The 19468-nt window shown below is 35.6% G+C and overlaps 1 protein-coding gene across 1 annotated transcript in view; it reads right to left on the reverse strand.

Moving 5' to 3' along the window:
* The window catches only part of WDR75 (WD repeat domain 75), a 41968-nt gene extending 27401 nt beyond the window's left edge, over positions 1-14567 (reverse strand). Inside the window, exons 1-6 of the mRNA XM_044666456.1 lie at positions 14482-14567; positions 7600-7729; positions 6976-7041; positions 5905-5995; positions 1701-1825; positions 301-371 (exon numbers count right to left, since the gene is read on the reverse strand). Of these exons, the coding sequence (XP_044522391.1) occupies positions 301-371; positions 1701-1825; positions 5905-5995; positions 6976-7041; positions 7600-7729; positions 14482-14567 (569 nt within the window). The remainder of the gene's footprint in view (positions 1-300; positions 372-1700; positions 1826-5904; positions 5996-6975; positions 7042-7599; positions 7730-14481) is intronic.
* Positions 14568-19468: the final 4901 nt, after the last annotated feature.

A 19468-nucleotide genomic window follows, 5' to 3' on the forward strand; every position in this document is an offset into this window, starting at 1 on the left:
TCTAATTGAGGAACACTTGGCACCTATGAACTAGCTTAGATTCAGTGCACAGGCTCTGTACTGTCAAGCTCTTGGATGTATGGGCTGTTATAACTATCTCAGAAATATAGAGAATTAATAAATTAAAAGATGCAAAAGATATCAAATCCTAATCACCTATGGTATTAAACAAGAAGTATTTTTGAAATTACAGGTAAAAAGACAGCAACCTTAAGTTACAGAATAAGCTTAATTTTATAGAGAAAAAAAATTCATACATTAAACAAAATTACCGACAACCTGTAAAAAATGAATTCTTACCTAAATGTCTTTTTCTTTTTGAAGAAATAAACGGACAAGTACAAGTCTCGGGCTGCTACAACATACTGGCTCTATTTTTTGAAAGAGAAACAACTTGATCTTAGCCATGAGTATAAGCAATAGCCACTTATAGCTTTACTACACTTAAGAGTATAAGTTGAGTGTTACTCCTTAGTCTTTCTGTTTTATTATTTCTGGGGGTGGCCAGCATGTAGGTTCCCGAAGCAGATCAGTTAACTCATAGTCTCAAAGAACAGCTTAAAGTAATAAGATTTCACAACTCTGATAAACAAAATCCATACCTGTGTTAAAGTCAATTTATTCATTTTTTGAAATGGGAATTTGCTAGAAGCATCAAGAAATCAAACAAAATGCTATCCTGATAAGTGGTCAAGTGGGAAAAATCAGGCTGCATTCATGTAATTCTACCCATCCTTCCACTTAAAGCATTGAAAGTCATACCTATCAGGTATACTATTTGTTGACCAAGTAGATGAAATGAGATGAAAGATGTGTTTCCAAGGTCTTATTTCCAAAACACCTCTAGTTTTCTACATGGGGAAGAATACCAAAGAAATCAGATATTTTCTAGATTTCGTGAAGTGTAGGGAGATCTGGGATAAGAACTGAGACTTCTAGAGGAGCCAATGGCAGAATGTAAACTAACTTGTGGTTATGAGGGTTTAAGAGCAGGCAGTTTCCAGAAGTCACATTTGCAATCCCAGAGAGGGTAGGTAAATTTCCTTACACATAAGCAAAAATGATGTGTAACTAGTATGGGAGGACCTACAAAGATTACTGAAAGCAATTTTGTAGGTCAAAGACACTTAATTCCAACATGAATTGTGAAGTGATTGTTTTAATTTGCTGCCAGTGTTATACTGAAGTTACATTTCTGGGACTAAATATTAAGGTTTCTTTCTTTCTTTCATTAGTAAAACTGATATAAGCCTTAACAGGAAGCAAAAAAGTTCTGTCACTAAGTATCCATGTAACCAGGGCCAAGTTAATTATGTTTTCTGGGACCCACTTTCTAGACTAGATGATGTCTAAGATCTTTATCGAATCTGAAACTGTATTATATTAGCAAAATTTATTTTGTGAAGTTAAAGTTAATCATTTTCAGGAGGTCTAAAATGCTTTAAGACAACATGATGACAATTTTCTAAAAATTAAAAACCAAATGCTATTCGTTTTAAGGAATTTCAATGACACTTCTTCATACTTTGTTTTAAAGTTCTTGCAGACATTTAAAACAAGGAGTTCTCTACCTTTAAGTCATCAAATTTTAGTGATTTAAGGAATTCTTAACCAAAATGTCATGTGAACAAAAATGTAAAATATATTAATTTTATGGAAGATGGCTTATACAAAAAAGAAAGTCTAGAAACAAAACTTACTTCTCTTCCAAAGGCAGTACATTTAGGTGACTGGTTTATGTAATCCAAGACAAATGATAATTCTTTAACTTCCACTTCTTGGCTTGGTGATTTTGGAAGTTTCAATGAAGCCAAATGGAACTCATCTAGCCAAAGAAAATTATATTAATATGTTTACAGAGGAACTGATGGGTATTTTTTTTAACAAAAGATATTTATTTATAACAGAAACAAAGAATCCATTTGATACTTAGTAATTCTGGGAAATATTAAAGATACTCTTTTTGAGGTAGAAATTCATCCAATAGAAATGTATACCATAAAATCAATTTTAAATAAAAAATAAGTATTTTTTCCTCCACAAGCTTCCACTTTCCAAAGCCCTAAGTCTATGTTAAAAAATGAATACAGAATTTAGAGGAAAAGAGAACAATTCTACTGATAAATCACCCTGGAAAACTGGTATGGAAACATGGGAAATTCTCAATTTTCACTCTCTAAAACAGCTCTTTTACTCATAACCTGTATGACCTTAGGCAAATTATGTCTCCTCCATAAGGCCTCAGTTACCTTACTTGTAAAATGAAGGGGTTGAGCTAGATGACATCTAAGATGTTTTCCATTTCTAAACCTATGATCTATATATATAACAAAAACAAAGATAGGTTCCCCTTACTGAATAATCTCTTTTACTCTAATAAATGTTCTACACTCTAAAATAAACTTTGGTATAATAGAAAATCATAGAATTGGGGCCAGAAGACACCACCAAAACAAACAAAAATATGGATCAAGACACTGACACTTGTATAACTTTGGAAAAATTACTTAGCCTCTGTGCCCAAGTTTCTTCAACTCTACATTTGTTGCTCTCTACATGCTCTCTAAAGTCTTTCCTAACCCTGACATCCTGCATTTGGAAATAGAACACTGTCTGGTGTGTGGTAGTGGTGGCTGGGGAGGGACTAAGGGAAAAATAAGTTTTCTACTATGCCCTCCTGGAATCTTCTTTACCTTTCACTAAATGTTAAATATTAAACAAATATGAAATCAGCATCAAAAGAAATCTTTTTAACTATGAAAACATGACAGCCTATCAAGATCTATAGGTGCTCAGTTCTCCCATAGCCACTGCTGAAAAACTCCAAAAATGAACCAGAAGGAATAATGATGAAGAAAATCAAAGAGAATCATCTATAAGTTTCTCAAAGCAATCCAGGCTTGTACAAAAAGACTAACAAAATTCTGAGGAATTGTGGAGACGAGCAGGACAAGTAGAAAATTAAGTGTCAAAAGTCCGTCTCATAGCAGGAGATAGCTAAGTCAGTGCCAAGCATGAGGAGATCCAGGTGCCCCATCTATATAATAGGAGACAGGCCTGGACTACCATTCAGCATCCAAGAAACTTAGGATTACATCACAGCAAGAGAAAAAGCCAGATAATTCTTCCAAAAGATGGTGCCTCAACTTAGCTACCTTACTCTGCATCAAGCAGGGCCTACCAAATCCACACAGGAATATGGGAGCAGAGTTTGGCTCAAGCACTAGTCTGCAATCAGCAAACTATGAAAGATAGAAAGCAAAGTAAAAGCCAAAAAAAGTTACCCCACAAGTCTAAGAAATAGCCTATGAAAAAAGAATGTCCTGGTCCAAAGGATTCCAAGAATGCCTACAAGAAAGCAAACAAGAGATATATAATGGAATCCCAGGGTGGAAAGAATAGTAAGGAGAAATAACACCTTAGAATAGAATTAAACTCTTTGAAAATTGTTAAGAGAGTTTTTATTAATTTCTCCTTTTTTTCTATATAAGAGGAAAAGGAACATTAAGATTTCTGAATAAAAGACTCCCTGCTGTGCAGTTTGGCAGTTAGAGACCCCCCCGCTATGCCACTTGGCAGTTGGTGACAGTTAGAAGGGTGTGGCTGAATGTGGTTAGTAAGCTGCAGACCTTTGGAAGAGACTTTTTTTCTCTAGGTCCCCTAGAGAGAGGAGTGTGTGTGGCTGTCTCTCTCTGGGACTGTGAGGAGACTGAGAAACAGATTTAAGGCCTAAATAGCCTTATTGATTATTAATAATCTGGGTAGATAAGGTAGATAGATAGTGGCCATATTATCAGTTAGAGTAGTGAGAGTAGGTGAGGGCTTTGGCCTAACAGAAGATATTGCCCTCTGAGGCAGATAGATATATGGTTTTCTAGAAAAATTTAGTTAGGATTGGGATTGTGGGTAATCTCATAATCTATTATAAAATTACTTTCATTTTCCTCCTTCCTATTTTCTATCCGTATTTCCTAATAATAAACTAAGTGTTTTGCATTTAATAAACTGCATACTGGCTTTTGATCAAACTCCTGCCCCCCCCCCCATTTAACCCTTCACAAAATTAAAATGGGCCAAACAGAAAATGATGACTCCATGAGATTAAAAAATATTAAAACATAATAGAAAAACTGAAAGAAAAAAAAAAAGAACAAAGTGAAGTCTATTATATAAAATAACTGATCTGGAAACACAGGTCCAGGATAGATAATTTAAGAATCATGAGACTACCTATAAACCATGACCAAAAAAATTCTAGGATATCAGACTTGAGAAAATTTTAAACGAAAACTTCCCATATCTCTTAGAGCCAAGGACAAAGTGAAAACAAAAAGAATCCATCAGTCAGCTCCCATAAGAAACTCCCAGGAACATCACAAACAAAATTTCAGATTCCAAGTTTTAAAAAAAATTATGTATTTTGCAAGCAGCCCAAAGCAAAGTGTTAAAGAGTTCAAGTATGAAGAAGACAAAGTCAGGATAACATGAAACTTAGCAGTTGCCTCTAAAATTAGAGGAAAGAGTAGAATAAGATATTCCAAAAGGCAAAACATAAAGGCTTAAAATTAAGAATAACCTATCCATAAAAGCTGAGTATATAATCCAATAGGGGACAAAATAGACCTTTAATGAAATTATTTCCAAGAATTCCAGGTGAAAAGGGTGGCACTGAGTAGTCACTATGAAATGGAAATGTATAGGAGACAACTAAAATGTAGAAAGGCACAAATATTTGACCAAAAGGAAGGTACTACATAAAGATGAATTGTTTACATTTATTTTACAATAATGGAGGAGAAAGGGGTCCCTTTAGAATCCTAATGTCTTCAAGGGTCATAAAGTTAAGTTAGTTTAGTCTCTCTCTCTGTCTGAAATTTGCTATACCAAATCAATGTTTTGTATTGCCTTATTTTAAATCAACAATAAACACAATGGGACCTCGCGTGCACTATACCTTTGTCAACTGTATGACAGAAGATTTGGTCTTCTATAGACAATTATTTGTTGAATTCTGCCTATTTCCTTCTCATTTTCATCAAGGGTACCTTCATGCATAAGCAGGACCTCCTCAAAGATTTCATAAAGATAAGAAAGTAACCACAAAGGTTGTAGTTATTGATGCAATCTCAAGTACCTTTACTTTGGTAGTAATACTGTGTCACATTTTTAAACATTTGGCACCTTCCTTCTAAATATCCTGTAAATGAAACCTCTCTCCTTGATGCTTTTTAAAATTTGTCACCTTCAGTACAAATCTCTTATAAGAGTGCTTGGTCCAGTTCATTTTCTCAAGAGACAATAAATGACATTCACTTACAGCATATAGGGAACTGGTGTTAAGAGTTCAAATGTCATAGTCATGAAAATGTTATAAAACTGTTAATAACAAAATATTTAAACAACTTAAGTTCTAATAAATATTATTTATAGCAGCAATATCTCAAATTCTCCTCATTTCCTGCACTTTCCAAAAGATCAGCAAATAGATTATCTAGCATATTTGGCATAATGGTGATGGTCAAGAATATAGAATGAAGAATGGAAATTTTAAAAGAACAAGTCTTAGTTATGAGAATATAACAAGTCAGCCTTAAAAAATAATCTGTGCTTATTAGGCCTATTTTTTTTGTTGCAACCACTACTTTATTGTACTATACAGATTTGAGTTTGTGGGAATATTATGTTACAGCATTCCTACAGTATATATAAGTTGAAATAAGCCTAAAAAGATAACATTTAAAATTAAAATTCCAATTACAAAAATTGAAGAAGTCACATAAAAATTAAGTTAGTGATTATAACTAGAAATGTGTTTGAATCCTGAATTATACATTATACAGAACTTGGAATATGAAAATATGAAATTGTACCTAATACTATATAGAAAAAGTTATCAAAGTGTACCTGGTGTTTCTTTATTTATTATAATAAATACTGAGTCTTCAAGATGGACAGGTGCAAAGAAGGCATAGAGTTTACAACCCACCACAAAAGTCTGAAAGATAAAAATCAAACAAGGATACTATAAAATCTAAAATTAAAATAATCAATTGCTAATTGGGTTGGTAAATCAAGACAATTACTTTCCTTATTATTAAAAATTAACTTATGTAGGATGGTACATTTTCCCTCATTCAGCTGGAAAACAATTTCTGCAAACTTTAAATTTTTCCAACTATCAATATCTGGTAGAAAAAAAATGAAGCTGGGAATTCTTGACTTTCCTTTCTCTTAAGATTTCGCTATACGATTTTTTCTGCAAAGTCTGCTTTAAAAAGTAGAGATTATACTTGTTCCAGGCTGCTCCTTAGTACTTATGGTAGAACAGTTTGTGAACAGTCCTTTGTTTTTGTAGACATAAACAACTTCATCAATATTTAATTAATAACATTAAATGCTTACAAGGTTTCTTTTTTTTCCTTTCTGCATACCCACAAACAGTCATTATGTACAATGATGCAAATATGTCAGCATTTCTAAACTGGGATAATTTTAGAGACAGAATAAAAGATTCTAAACTTTAATGGGAATTTTAAAAATGATTCTTATGCCCTTAAGGCAACAATCTTGATAACTAGATTAACCATATTGCTATAGAAATTTGTTAATGAGAGTTTGGGAGTCAGGAAGATCGAAGTTTAAATATAGTTTTATTACATTTAATAGCTGTGTCACTCTGCAAATCACTAAACCTGTCTGCCTCAGTTTCTGTTGTAAGGAACAAATAAAATTGTAAAGCACTTAACCCAGTGCCTGACACATAGTAGGCACTTAATGTTAGTTTCCTTCCTTTCAACACAAATAATGATAAAGAAAAAGCTTTGCTCTCAAGAGTATCCTCCTAGTTAGTTTTTTCCTCTTTACTTTTCCATCCTTGGAGAATATATAATTTCAAATAGACATAGACTTTCTAAGAATATAATTTTATTAGTTCATGCTATTCCATGTTGGATGATAGAAGGCTAACCCACATACCTTTATCAAAATGCCATCTATGAAGTCCCAAAGTTTAATTGTGCCATCAAGAGAACAAGAATATAGCTGAAAAGGTGAACACGATACATAACTGATTAGAAAATAGATCCAAATAAAAACATCAAATTACAAAAAATAAAACTTTTTAAAAATAATAAAAATTTTCCTTATTTATCTCTGAAGAATTAAGACATGTTTTCTGTCTTTGAAAAATGGACAATTTACCACATCCTCTATACTGGATAGTTTTGAGCCATCTTAGTTTGGGATACATTGTACATTGTACAACTGGTTTATATCCTGGAATTACCTGGCAAGCCTATTTACTAATGCTTGAAATTTAACTTGAGATTGTACTATTTATCATTATCAGCAAATTTCTCATTTCTGGAGGAACTAGGAAAATTATTTAAATCTATGTTTAAGTGGCTCCAATTAGTTTTATATTCAGATTCTTAAAAAGGTGGTTGGTGTTTGCCTCATTTCTAAGAGGACTAAATAAACTCAGGAGTTTTTCTAGTACAGACTCACTAATTTTCCAAACTAGTGTCAACTCTTAATTTTTTTATAACACCGATCAGAGAAGCAAATGCTAAAATATGAAATGATTAGTAATTAGACAACCTGTAGATGGTTTTGGGGATTGAGCTGAATTCCAGTCACCAAATTACTGTGTCCCTGCAGTACATACACACATCCTTCTGTAGCTGTGCTATATACTTTCACGAAGTCACCGGAGACACAGAAAAGATACCTAGAAGTAAAAGACACATCAAACAGAAGAGATATAAAAAGGCAGTCCCATGAAATACAGATGACCAAAAGTATTTCTGATGATAAAATGTATAAAAATGAGGATATGCAACATACTTTTTTCCTCTCTCAATATCTTGATTTTTAACTTATACAGTAAAAACAATTAGTGGAATAGCATTCTATGAAAATATTTTACATATAGTAGGCCCTACATGGATGTCTGGTCAACTAAATTTGAGATAAAATGTTACCTGTGACTCAAAGAGCTCTTTTGCTAGAACAACATACAGATGAGGGATGTTCAAAGTTAGAAGTGATGTCATTTTACAAATGAGAAAACTTGGGCCCTACTAAGAAAATACTTGCCTAATGACACAGGCAAAGTGAGATTTTTAACTCCCAACTTCAGTGTTCTTTCTACTAATGTTTGTTCTATTAGTACATGCAGAAGTGAGCCAGGGTCACAAAATGAATTAGGTCACTGTGTGAAAAAATAAATACATCAATGAAAATCCATGGCCTAGAAAAACAGAGCAAAGTGATATTTCAATGATGGTGTGTGAGCTATGTTATTATCTATATGTAAGGCAGCCCTAATGAAATTCCCAAAGTAGCATTTTAATGCTTATAGTTTCTCACGTTGAAATCCCAAGTTCAAATAGCATTATAAAGCACAAGTGGTAACTAACATTTAATATATTTTTACCCTGGAAATAAAATTGTAGATTATAGCTATTTACTATATAAATCAGGATTGAGTTCATGTATTAGTCATGTGGGTATCCTTAGTATTCAAAGATGATCTAATGAAAAGAAATCACTGCCATATATATTTTCCCTTTTGGTTTGTGGTCTCAGCTATTATATGACCTTTTGTGGTGAGCAGAAGTAACACCACCTTATTTTCCAGCAGGGTTGAGGAATGGATAAGTAAATCATAATCATGAAACTAAAAATGAATTGTTACATACTCCCTGACTTTATGAAAAGTATATTTTGAATATAATTTAAAATTATTGATGACTAACTCATCAGTGAACATCAATGTTGCAGGCACACAACCTGAATAGTAGCTCTGATATAATAAAGGGAAAAGAGTAAAATTTCTACTAAGTTGGGCAGATTTATGAAAAATCAAGGCCAATAATCACAAAAAAGAAGCCATGGAGGCATCATAAGATTTAGAGCTAAAAGGGACGGCTGGAATCCAGCTCAATCCTCAAAACCATCTACTTATAACGTTTTAGTATTTGTCTCTTTTGGCTAATCTTTCCAGACAATTAGAATTGACACTAATTTGGGAAGTTCGTGGGTTTGTGCTAGGAAAGCCCTTGAGAACATTCAGTCCTCTTGAAAGTGAGGCAATCTAATCCAACTTCATCTCGCAATTGTTTCAGGAAATTAAGGTCTGAAAGAGTCAATAAATATTATTAAGCACCTACTACGTACCAAGTTCTGTGGGATGCATAAAAAGTTAAGGATGGTTCCTATATTCAAAAAACTCAGTCTAATAGGGGAAGTCTAATGGAGGTTAAACAGCAGAGGTAAAACAGATCTCAATTCCAAAATAGGTGCCATATTTTATACTGATATTCAGTGTCAGAATGACCAGCATATCAAATAGTTGTTTTATTGAACTATAACATGATTCTTTAAAAAGAGGGGTAAAGAGCACCAGCTCTCTAGTCAGGGCATTTGAATTCAAGTCTAGCTTCTGATTTTTTTCTCATCAGTAAAATGAAGTGGTTGGACTAAATGGTCTCTGAAGTTTCTTCCAGCTTGGGATATGTAGTCCTCTGATCTTATATATGTCAATGATCACTGACAGGTGATCTGGAAAGGTACCAGGATAAGATTGGAAGAACAAAAACTAATCATTATCCCAATTGTAATTCGGAGTTGAAGAATTATTTACTAATGTTTGCTATCCTTTAAAAAACTTAAGCTTATATTGCCATATTTTTATATGCTATCTACTCCCCATCCTATCATTTCAATTTTCTAGAATGTGTATTCAATATTAGAATTCTGCTGTAAATAACTGACACTTTCATAAAGTTTGATGAAGTTTGCAAAGAACTTTATGGGCACTCTCATTTAGATCCCCACAATAATCCTGTGAATTTAATATGAATGCCCTTATTTTTTAAGAGGAGGAATTCAAAGCCCAAAGATAAATGGCTTGGGTAGAACCACAGAGCTCCTGAATAATAGAATCAAGACATGAATCTAAGATGGTTTTGATGTCAAAGATATGAATGCCACTAATCTTCAGTATGCATAACTAGTGGAAAAGAATGAGTGGGCACTGAGAGGTAGAAAAAGCACTAGGCCAAAAATCAAGAGTGCTGAGTTACAATTCTGGCTTTGCCACTCACTTGTATGTGACTATGGAAACTCTTTTACACTTCAGAAACTTGTTTTTTGAACTGTAAAATGTGGGGGTTGGTTCAGATGATCAGTTAAAAGAACCTATTATTCTGAGTACCAGAAAAACTATTCTACTAAGTGGTTTTATCTGCAAGGAAGTCTTACAGCTCACAGACTCATCAATCAATTCAACAACTATTTCAATATCTTCTACATAAGATGGAGAATTAAGGGTACATCTCATTAGGAAAAAAAGATGCATTAGTCATACATTAAGTGTAAAGAATGCATATGTAAGACCCAAAGCTCCAGGGATATTGATCAATAGATATGAACAAACAGTTCTCAAAGAAATACATATTACTGAAAACTACAAATATCATAATTCACCGGAGAAATGCAAATCAAAACAACTGTGAGGTTTTACCTCACTCAGCAAATTGGCAATGATGATAAAGATAGGAAGTTAATTTTAGAGGTTTAAAGACAGGAACTTTGAAACAGAAACAGTTGTTGAAGCTGTGAACCACTCTTGAAAGCAATTTAGAATTATGTTAGGAAGTAACAAAGAGATTCTAATACTAGGAATATATCTATGAAGGTCAAGGTAGAAAGTTCTTAAATATATATAGTCAGACTTTTTGTGGTGGTAAAGAACTAGAACAAAGTAGATTCTCAATGATTGGGGTATGGATAGACACGACTGCAATACCTGAGAATAATGGAATATTTCCTGTATTATGAGAAATGAATATAAAGATTCAGAGAAACACAGAATAATGTATGAATTGATGGCACAGTAAATTACACAAAACATGAGAAAACCATATATATGTATGTATATATACATATGCATACTATTATGGGGAAAACCAGGGGAGTTGCCTTAAATATTAAATGTGGGTCCAGAAGGAGTGTGAGGGAGACAGGAATGACAGAAGGTAGGACCAAACAAGGTAGGGAGACTGGGTTTAACAGCTAAGAAAATGTCTGTTAACAGAAGTGGCAGTTAGGCACTCTGCACCATCTAGACAAGGCCTATGGAAACTTGCAAGCAAATTACAAGATTTTATAACAAATTTAATTAAGGGAACTATGGTAAAGGATGAGAACAGGGGTTTCTACACTTTCAGACTAAGGGCAAACCACAGGGTCAGGGGAGGGACTTATCTACACTCAACTGAGACCTAAGCAAGATAGGGCCCAGAGAATAGCAGGACTGAAGTGGGTATCCTCATAGCAGAGTCCAGACATACTCCAGCGATGTACCAGCTCCTCCAGGACCACTAGCAGTGCTCTTTCAGGTGGGTAGATTCTGGGAGCTAACCCAGCCCAAGTTAACCTGCAACTTAGGTTGGGATTAATAGTCTCTACCAAAATCTCCCACAAGTAGATGTCAATCTTCCTTCAGGATCCCAGGGAATCAGGGTACAACTCCACTTCCTCTGAGGTCTCCCAGGTTCAGTTAAAACTTGTCCCAAACACCATGGAGTCCATCTCAGAGAGAGAGGCACACTTCCTGCTTCCCCATTCCATTTGGAATTCTCAAGCCTTTCCTGTTAGGTCTCCTAAATAATAACTAAGTAATCCTCCTCACAACAATACACACACACACACATATATATAAAACTATAGCTATATATATTAAAGAACAAAATTAAATGGAATGGTATGCAATTATAATGACCAAGCTTGACCTCAAGAAGAAATGAGAAAATGCCCTTCTCTCCCTCAGTTGCAAAGGTGGTGAACTATGGATACAGGATATTGCATATGCTGTCAGTCATTTGATGTGTTACCTAGTTAAGCGGAATTGATTTCTTTTTCCTTTAAGATTTGTTGTTGTTTTAATAACGGATGGTTTGCAGGGAACAGAAGAAGGAAGACTACATCTGGAATAATGGTAATATTAAGAAAAAGATAGCAATAGTTTTGTTTTTTTTAAAGATAGTACTGAAGATATTCTGACATGTTGAGTAGTCAGGGAATAAGCACTTATTAAACACCTACTGTGTACCAGGCATTGTGCGAATGCTTTAGATTAAAAAAGGCAAAAATATGTACAAACACTATAACATGGATAAATAGGAAATAATTAAAAGAAGGAAGGCACTAGAATTAAGAAGGGTTTGGGAAAGACTTCCTGTAAAATATTCAATTTTATTTAGGACTTGAAGGAAGCCAGGAAGCAGAGATGAAGAGGGAGAACATGCAGCCATAGGGGGCAGTCAGAGAAAATACCTGGAGCCACAGATGGAAGTATCCTGTTTGTGGAATGGCAATTAGGTTAGTCACCCCATGTAGTGGTGACAGTGTCAAAGGAGAAAAGGAGGTCTATTGCAGAGATGTTACAAAGGTGAAATTGACAAGGCTGGAAACAGATTGGTATGCTGGGGAGGGAAGATAAGGGCAGTGAGAAATCCAGGATGAGTCCTAGGTTGAGAATTTGGGAGCATGTAAGTAAGGTGGTACCTTTTATAGTAACAGAAAAGTTAGGTGGGGAAAGGGTTTGGGAGGAAAGATAATGAGTTCTCTTTGGGGCATATTGAATTTAAAATGTCTATTGGACATCCAATTTGAGATGTCTGAAAGACAACTGGAGATGGGAGACTAGAGGTGTGCTGAGGGATTATGGCTGGATAGGTAAATTTAAGAATCCTCATCATAAAAACAAGAATCCATGGGAACTGATGAGATTACCAAGCAAAATAGTGCTCAGTGAAGAGAAGGTGGCCTACATAGCGCTATATGGGACATCTGTTAGAACACAAGGCCTAGATGAGTTTTTGGCAAAGGAGATGAAGGAGTAGTCTGACAGCTAAAATCAGGAGAGAATTGTGTCCCAAAAACCTAGAGAAGAGTATCCAGGAAAAGAGGGTGACCAGTAGTCAAAAACAACTGAGGGTTCAAGAATGAGGATAGAAAAAAAGACATTGTATTTGACAAGAGACCTTTGGTAACTGAGGAGAAGAGCTTTAGTGGAATGACCCAAAGATCCTAAACTGGATTGGAAGGTATTAGAATGAGTCACAAAAGAGACAGTGAAGGCACTCACTAAAGGCAGGTTTCTCAAGGAGTTTACCCACAAAAAGGGTACAAGAGAGAGAACTACAGTCAGCAAGAATGGCAGGATAAAGTGGTTTTTTTTTTTAAATGGGGAAAGACATGTCTACATGCAGTGGGGAAGGAGTTAGAATACAGAGAAAGATGAATACAGTTAATGGGGGAGTAGCAACAAAGGAGTGGGCAATCTGTTGGAGAAAATGGGATGGAATAGGATCATTTATAAAGGTGGAGGGGTGTGCCTTAGTAAGGTGTAACGCCCTCTCTTTTACAGCAGAGAGGAAAAGGGTGGGAAAAGGTATCTAAGAGACATAGGGAGGAAGAAGAACACCATTATTAGCCTTAATTTTTTTCTGCAAAATATGAGGCAAGGTTCTTAGATTCCAGGAGTCTGGGGAGAGGGGAAGTCAAAAGAAGTTTAAGGATGAAAAGATTTGAAAGAGCTGCTGTGGAGAGTGGGGTAATGAGTAGATGTGTGAATGTTAGTAGAGGAATAGAGTAAAAATGAAACAACAGTCCTTTTTTGGGGGTGGGAGAGAGAGGTTTAAATGACCATTCCTTAGCACAGCTCCTACATAGAAAGAGCTTAGTAAATGCTGGCTTTGGTTGCTTCTCCTGGAATGTAAGCTCTTTCTTGAAGATAACTATTTTTGTTTTTCTTTGAATTTCCAGAGCTTAGCACTGAGTCTGCCACTCAAGAAATGCTCTTCTGTCTGACTGCCTACTATCATCCTCCAGCTATTAAGCGTCTGGGATTTGCAGGCAGTATCCAAGCTATTAAGATATTGTCCACCCTCAGGAAGGCAAGGCAAATACCCCTACGATCAAAAGCAGAATCTGACATTGTTCTTAGAGGAGAAAAAAGAGCTATGAAATCAGGTGTGGGGGCTTTGGCTCCAGATTCTATTTACAAAGGGCCTCTGCGCAGATGTGTTCCACGCGTCAGTCGTGGAGTGGGTCCGGGAGTGTGTATGCGGTTGAATTCCACGTGTGTCAGTCATGGTGTGCTTACATGTGTGTAGGTGTGTTTCACGCGTCAGAAACGGCGGGCTCGGGATCTCCCTCACGCCGGGAGCAGACGCTCTCCAGCAGGAGTACGCGTGGGAAATAAGGACTTCGCCCCTGAACCATTACATCGCTCCTCTGGACACATTCCCCTCCTGGATAGCATCTCTCCAGGGCAGATCCGCGGATCGCGGTCCCCTCTCCCCAGATTTCCCTCCCCCCCAGCCCTCAAGCGGCACACGCGGAGGAGAGCTTGTCTCCGAGGTTGATCCCATCTCCCGTTCCCCATCCCGTTTCGCGCGGAATCCTTACTTGGAATCGATTGAAAATACTGCTCTGCGGAAGTTCAACTTGCTCCCTCCGCTGCGAACCACGCGAAGATTCTCCTCCGCCACCATATTGGCCCCGAAGCCACAACCTCCGACCTCTGACTTAAGGCCTTGGGGGCGGGGACTGTCTTCCGAGGCTACGTGAACACCCCCCGCAGCTTCTCTAAGAGGAAGTGTGTGTTTTCGTAATTTGGTTAGATGTAGGCTTTAGAGAGTTTAAAGTTAACTCAGTGCTAAAGAGCGATGAAAGAGGCAACATATCATATAACGTCATCCAGTTATATTCAAAAAACATCGCCCCATTTTGGCCAAAGATAAACCAAGAAAGTCTCTTCCGCCCATAGTCAAAATGGCAATTCCCAGAATGCTCGTCTATTTCTCCCTCGCTTAGCCCCGCCTCGGCTCGTCCCCCTAGGAAAGCGCAGGCGGCGTTTCCTTGGTGAAGCTTGACTGGGCGCTTCCTGATGACGCTATAACTAATGGCCAAAGACGTCTCTGAATGAGCTCGGGGCTTTGAAAGTGAAAGCCTAATATTTTCCTAGGTCTTGGTTCGGGGCTCTGTCTACTGGCCCCTGCTTTCCTGGCTACCCCCAGGATCTTCCCCCGGCTTTCTCTTACTTCACCGAAATTTAGAAAAACAAAAAAAAACGGTTAGAGGAGGAACGATGCAATTAGCACCCAAAGGAAAACTTTAGGTTTAAGTGGATAGGGTTGCCTTGATAAACTTGAGTATTTTTGTACCTTAAACAACTTTGTGGATCTGCTTGTACTGCTTCTAGGGTAAAGAGTGAATTAGAAAACGCTCTTATGATTTTTTGGCTCACTTATTCTAGTTAAAGTACACGGGGGGGAAAAATATCTATGTGTATGTATGTATGTATATATATGGAAAATATGTATGTATGTATATATATGGAAAATATGTATGTATATATGTGTATATGTGTATATATGTATATGTGTGTGTATGTATGTGTGTATATATATATATATATATCCTGTATTTCATGCATAGCTACAGCAGATTAGCCCTGCTGAAAATTATCTTAAGTGCAGTACAAAATTGGGCATTTAATATTGTTTTACTAATTTATCTTCAATTGGCGTTAGTTGCTTAGTGGAAATGTATGTATGACAATGCAATTTAAAAAGTAGAAAATCAACCCCCTTAGAGAAAACTTGAAAATTACAGAGAAAATAGAAGAAGAAGAAAAAAAGACTGTAGGATTACTGTTCTCATTATAATAATAAAATAAGTAAACTGTTAACTCTCAGAGAGAAATGAGAGGAACAACAACAAAAAAAATTAACAAGGCAATACCACAACAGAGAAGAAATGGAGATTAATCAGTCACAATTAGACTTCAGAAAAAAAATTACAATTAAAGATGACCCTACAAAAAACTATGAAACACAAGGTCAAGGGGCATGAAATAAATATCTTTAATAAACCAAACCACAAAAGTAAAATTGAACAAGCTATAAAGAAACAGCCTGGAGGTGGTGGTGGTGGGGGGGCATTACCCAGGTGAATTTAGAGTTGGGTTTTATCACATATTCCAAGAAGACTTTGTAATGTGGTATGTGTATTATTTTCAAAAATTAATTAAAAATAATTAAGCTCCTTTTATGAGATAATTATAGTCCTGATACCTAAATCAGGGGACAATGAAAAGAAAGAGAATTTTAATTCCTATATCTATCCCAAATAAATATTAGTGAAAAATATAAAATCTTAGCTGAAAGACAGCAGCAGTATATTCAAAATTTATTTATTGTGACCAAATTGAATTTATATTGCTGATGAAGGAATAGTACAACGCTAGGAAAACAACATAATGAAGCACATTTTTAAAAGTAACCCAGACCACACGATTATGACAAATAAAGGAGAAAAAAAATCTTTTTACCACATACAAAACTCATGTTTCAAATGCTACAATGCAAAGCTCTTGGAAGGATTAAAGGAGGATTATTAAGAATGTAATCTAAATGGTTTTGTGGGTTCATACTGGGTTGAAAGAGAGACAGGAATGTCTGATGGTCTGGACCAAACAGGATAGGAAGACCAGGGTTTACTGTCAACCTGTTAACTGTCACGAGAATGGCAGTTTGGCCAACAGTCACTTAGCTCATCTAGGTTAGGGCCTATGTAACAAGCAGGCAACAGGTAAAAGTTGTAACAGTTTTAATTGAATAAACAAATAAACAAGGATGGGTATTAGGAATTCTGCTTTTAACAACTAAGGACAAACCACAAGGTCAAGGGAGGGACTTAACTATACTATTCTATTGACCTAAGCCAGGTAGGGCCAAAAGTATTGAAGTCACAGGGAAAAGCTCCTCCAAACCTGGTTCCCGCCAGGTACGGTCAGCTCAGCTAAAGGGCCTGAGGATGGCTTTCAATTGAGATCTCACAGTAAATCCAAGGATGGTCTCAGGATGCCAGGAGCCAACTCCACCAGGACAGGTGATCCAAGGTACCCAGGTAGGGAGAGAAAGTTTGCAATGCTGTCCACCAGATCACAAACCACTTCCCCACTTGGTGCTGCTCTACAGGTCTGTTGTCCACTGCTGAAAGCCTCCACCTCTCTCAGGATCCCAGGGAATCTGGATGTAGTTTTCCCTAACTCTGAGTTCTCCCAGGATTAGCAATAGTTATGTCCCCAACCACTATGGAGTCTGTCTCAGAGAGCAAGCAGCACACTTCCTGCTTCTTCATTCCACCTTGGAATCAACCAACCCTTCCTTCTAGGTCCAACACTAATACTAAATTAATAACTAACCCTCACAACAAAGGGACATCTTTTTTAAAGTAAAGAAAAAATGTATATATCTTAAACCAAAAGCTGGCATTATTTGCAATGGGTAAATACTAGAAGTTTTTCTAATAAATATAAGAGTAAAGCAAGAGTGTCTCTTTCCCTATACTTTGACATAGTTCTGTAATCGGAATTGGTCTCTATCCCTTATTTGGTTAAGAAATCACTCCCTTGCAATTACTATATGAAGGGTTAACTAGTCTGGCTCTCTTCTTTAACCTTTTTAACTTTAATATTCTAGCAAGAACAGTAAGACATGAAAAAGAAAGGTATACATCTAGACAAAGAGGACATAAAATTATCTATTTGCTGATGTGATGGTTTAGTAAAAAGAACCCAGAGAATAAACAAAGAATCTCACTGAAACAATAGCTTTCATAAAATAGGTGAATATCAAATAAGCCCTCAAAACCAAAAGCTTTTCTGTATAGAAATAAAATAGAAGAAATATTTAGAAAATTATATACCTTTCAAAGTAAAAACAAAATGAATAAAGTATCTGGGAGTCAACTTAAAAAGCCACATTAAAGACATAAATACAATTATAAAATCTTCTTTAAAGAAATAAAGAACTACTTAAATAATTGGAGAGAGAGGTAGTGCTCAAGGTTGGAGCATGTGAATATAGTAAAAGGTTTATAACCACTAAATTTATTTGTAGTGTTAGTATTTTACTAAATTACTGAGGGAATACTTTATAGAGCCATATAAAATAACAAAATTCTGTCGGAAAGGGAACTTCAAAATAAACTCTTGAGGGAAATAATGGGAAATATTAGTAATGAAGAGAATAACACTTCCAGGCCTCAAATCATACTAGCAAGCAATAATTATGATAACTATATGTTTCTATTTTTTTAGACCTAGAAAAGTAGATCAATGGAACAGATTGGAACAGAAAAATTAAAGAATATAAATTATCCGGGGGGAAGAACTTCCAATTTTATTTGGTAAGAATGACTAAGAATAGTGGAAAGTAGTTTAGAAGAAATTAGGTTAATTTCTTAGACAATATACCACTGTAACCCCAAAATGGCTATTCTAAGCAATGTGAATATTAAAGGTAAAAAGGTTAAAGAAGAGAGCCAGACTAGTTAACCCTTCATAGTAATTGCGAGGGAGTGATTTCTTAACCAAATAAGGGATAGAGACCACCAGAAAAGATAATATAACATCTATTATGACATTGAAAAGTTTTTGCATTAATTAAATCAATGTAGGCTAAGAAGGGAAGGTACCATTTGGGAAAGAATGTTTTTCATCAAAAATCTATTAGACCAAGACTTTTTCTACATTGGATAAATGGCCAAATTTTGGAAGAATTATTAAAAATAATAATAAAATATATGATGTAAGAGGGGAATATATATATTCCCCTCTTACATCATATATTTTATTATTATTATATATATATTCCCCTCTTACATCATCAAAATGATATGGTACTGGCTAAGAGACAGAAAGGAGGATCAGTGGAATAGACTTGGGGTAAGTGAGGTCAGCAAGACTGTCTATGATAAACCGAAAGAGCCCAATTTTTGGGACAAAAACCCACCAATTGACAAAAACTGTTGGGAAAATTGGAAAACAATATGGGAGAGATTAGGCTTAGATCAAGATCTCACACCCTACACCAAGATAAATTCAGAATGGGTGAATGACTTGAATATAAAGAAGGAAACTATAAGAAAATTAGGTGAACATAGAATCGTATACCTGTCAGATCTATGGGAAAGGGAAAATTTTAAAACCAAGCAAGAGTTAGAAAAAATTACAAAATGTAAAATAAATAATTTTGATTATATTAAATTTAAAAGGTTTTGTACAAACAAAAAAAATGCAACCAAATTCAGAAGGGAAACAAAAAAATGGGAAAAAAAATCTTCAAAACAAAATACTCTGACAGAGGTTTAATTACTCAAATATACAAGGAGCTAAATCAATTGTATAAAGAATCAAGTCATTCCCCAATTGATAAATGGGCAAGGGACATGAATAGGCAATTTTCAGATAAAGAAATAAAAACTATCAATAAGCACATGTAATGCAAAAGATGCAAGAGAGGCTTTTGCTTTTGCAGGGGGCCAACTGAAAACTTCTGGCAGTTAGAAGTCTTAGAATTCTGAGAGAAGTCAGTTGGTCCCTGAG

This window comes from Gracilinanus agilis, chromosome 3, assembly GCF_016433145.1.
Source record: "Gracilinanus agilis isolate LMUSP501 chromosome 3, AgileGrace, whole genome shotgun sequence".
NCBI lineage: Eukaryota > Metazoa > Chordata > Mammalia > Didelphimorphia > Didelphidae > Gracilinanus > Gracilinanus agilis.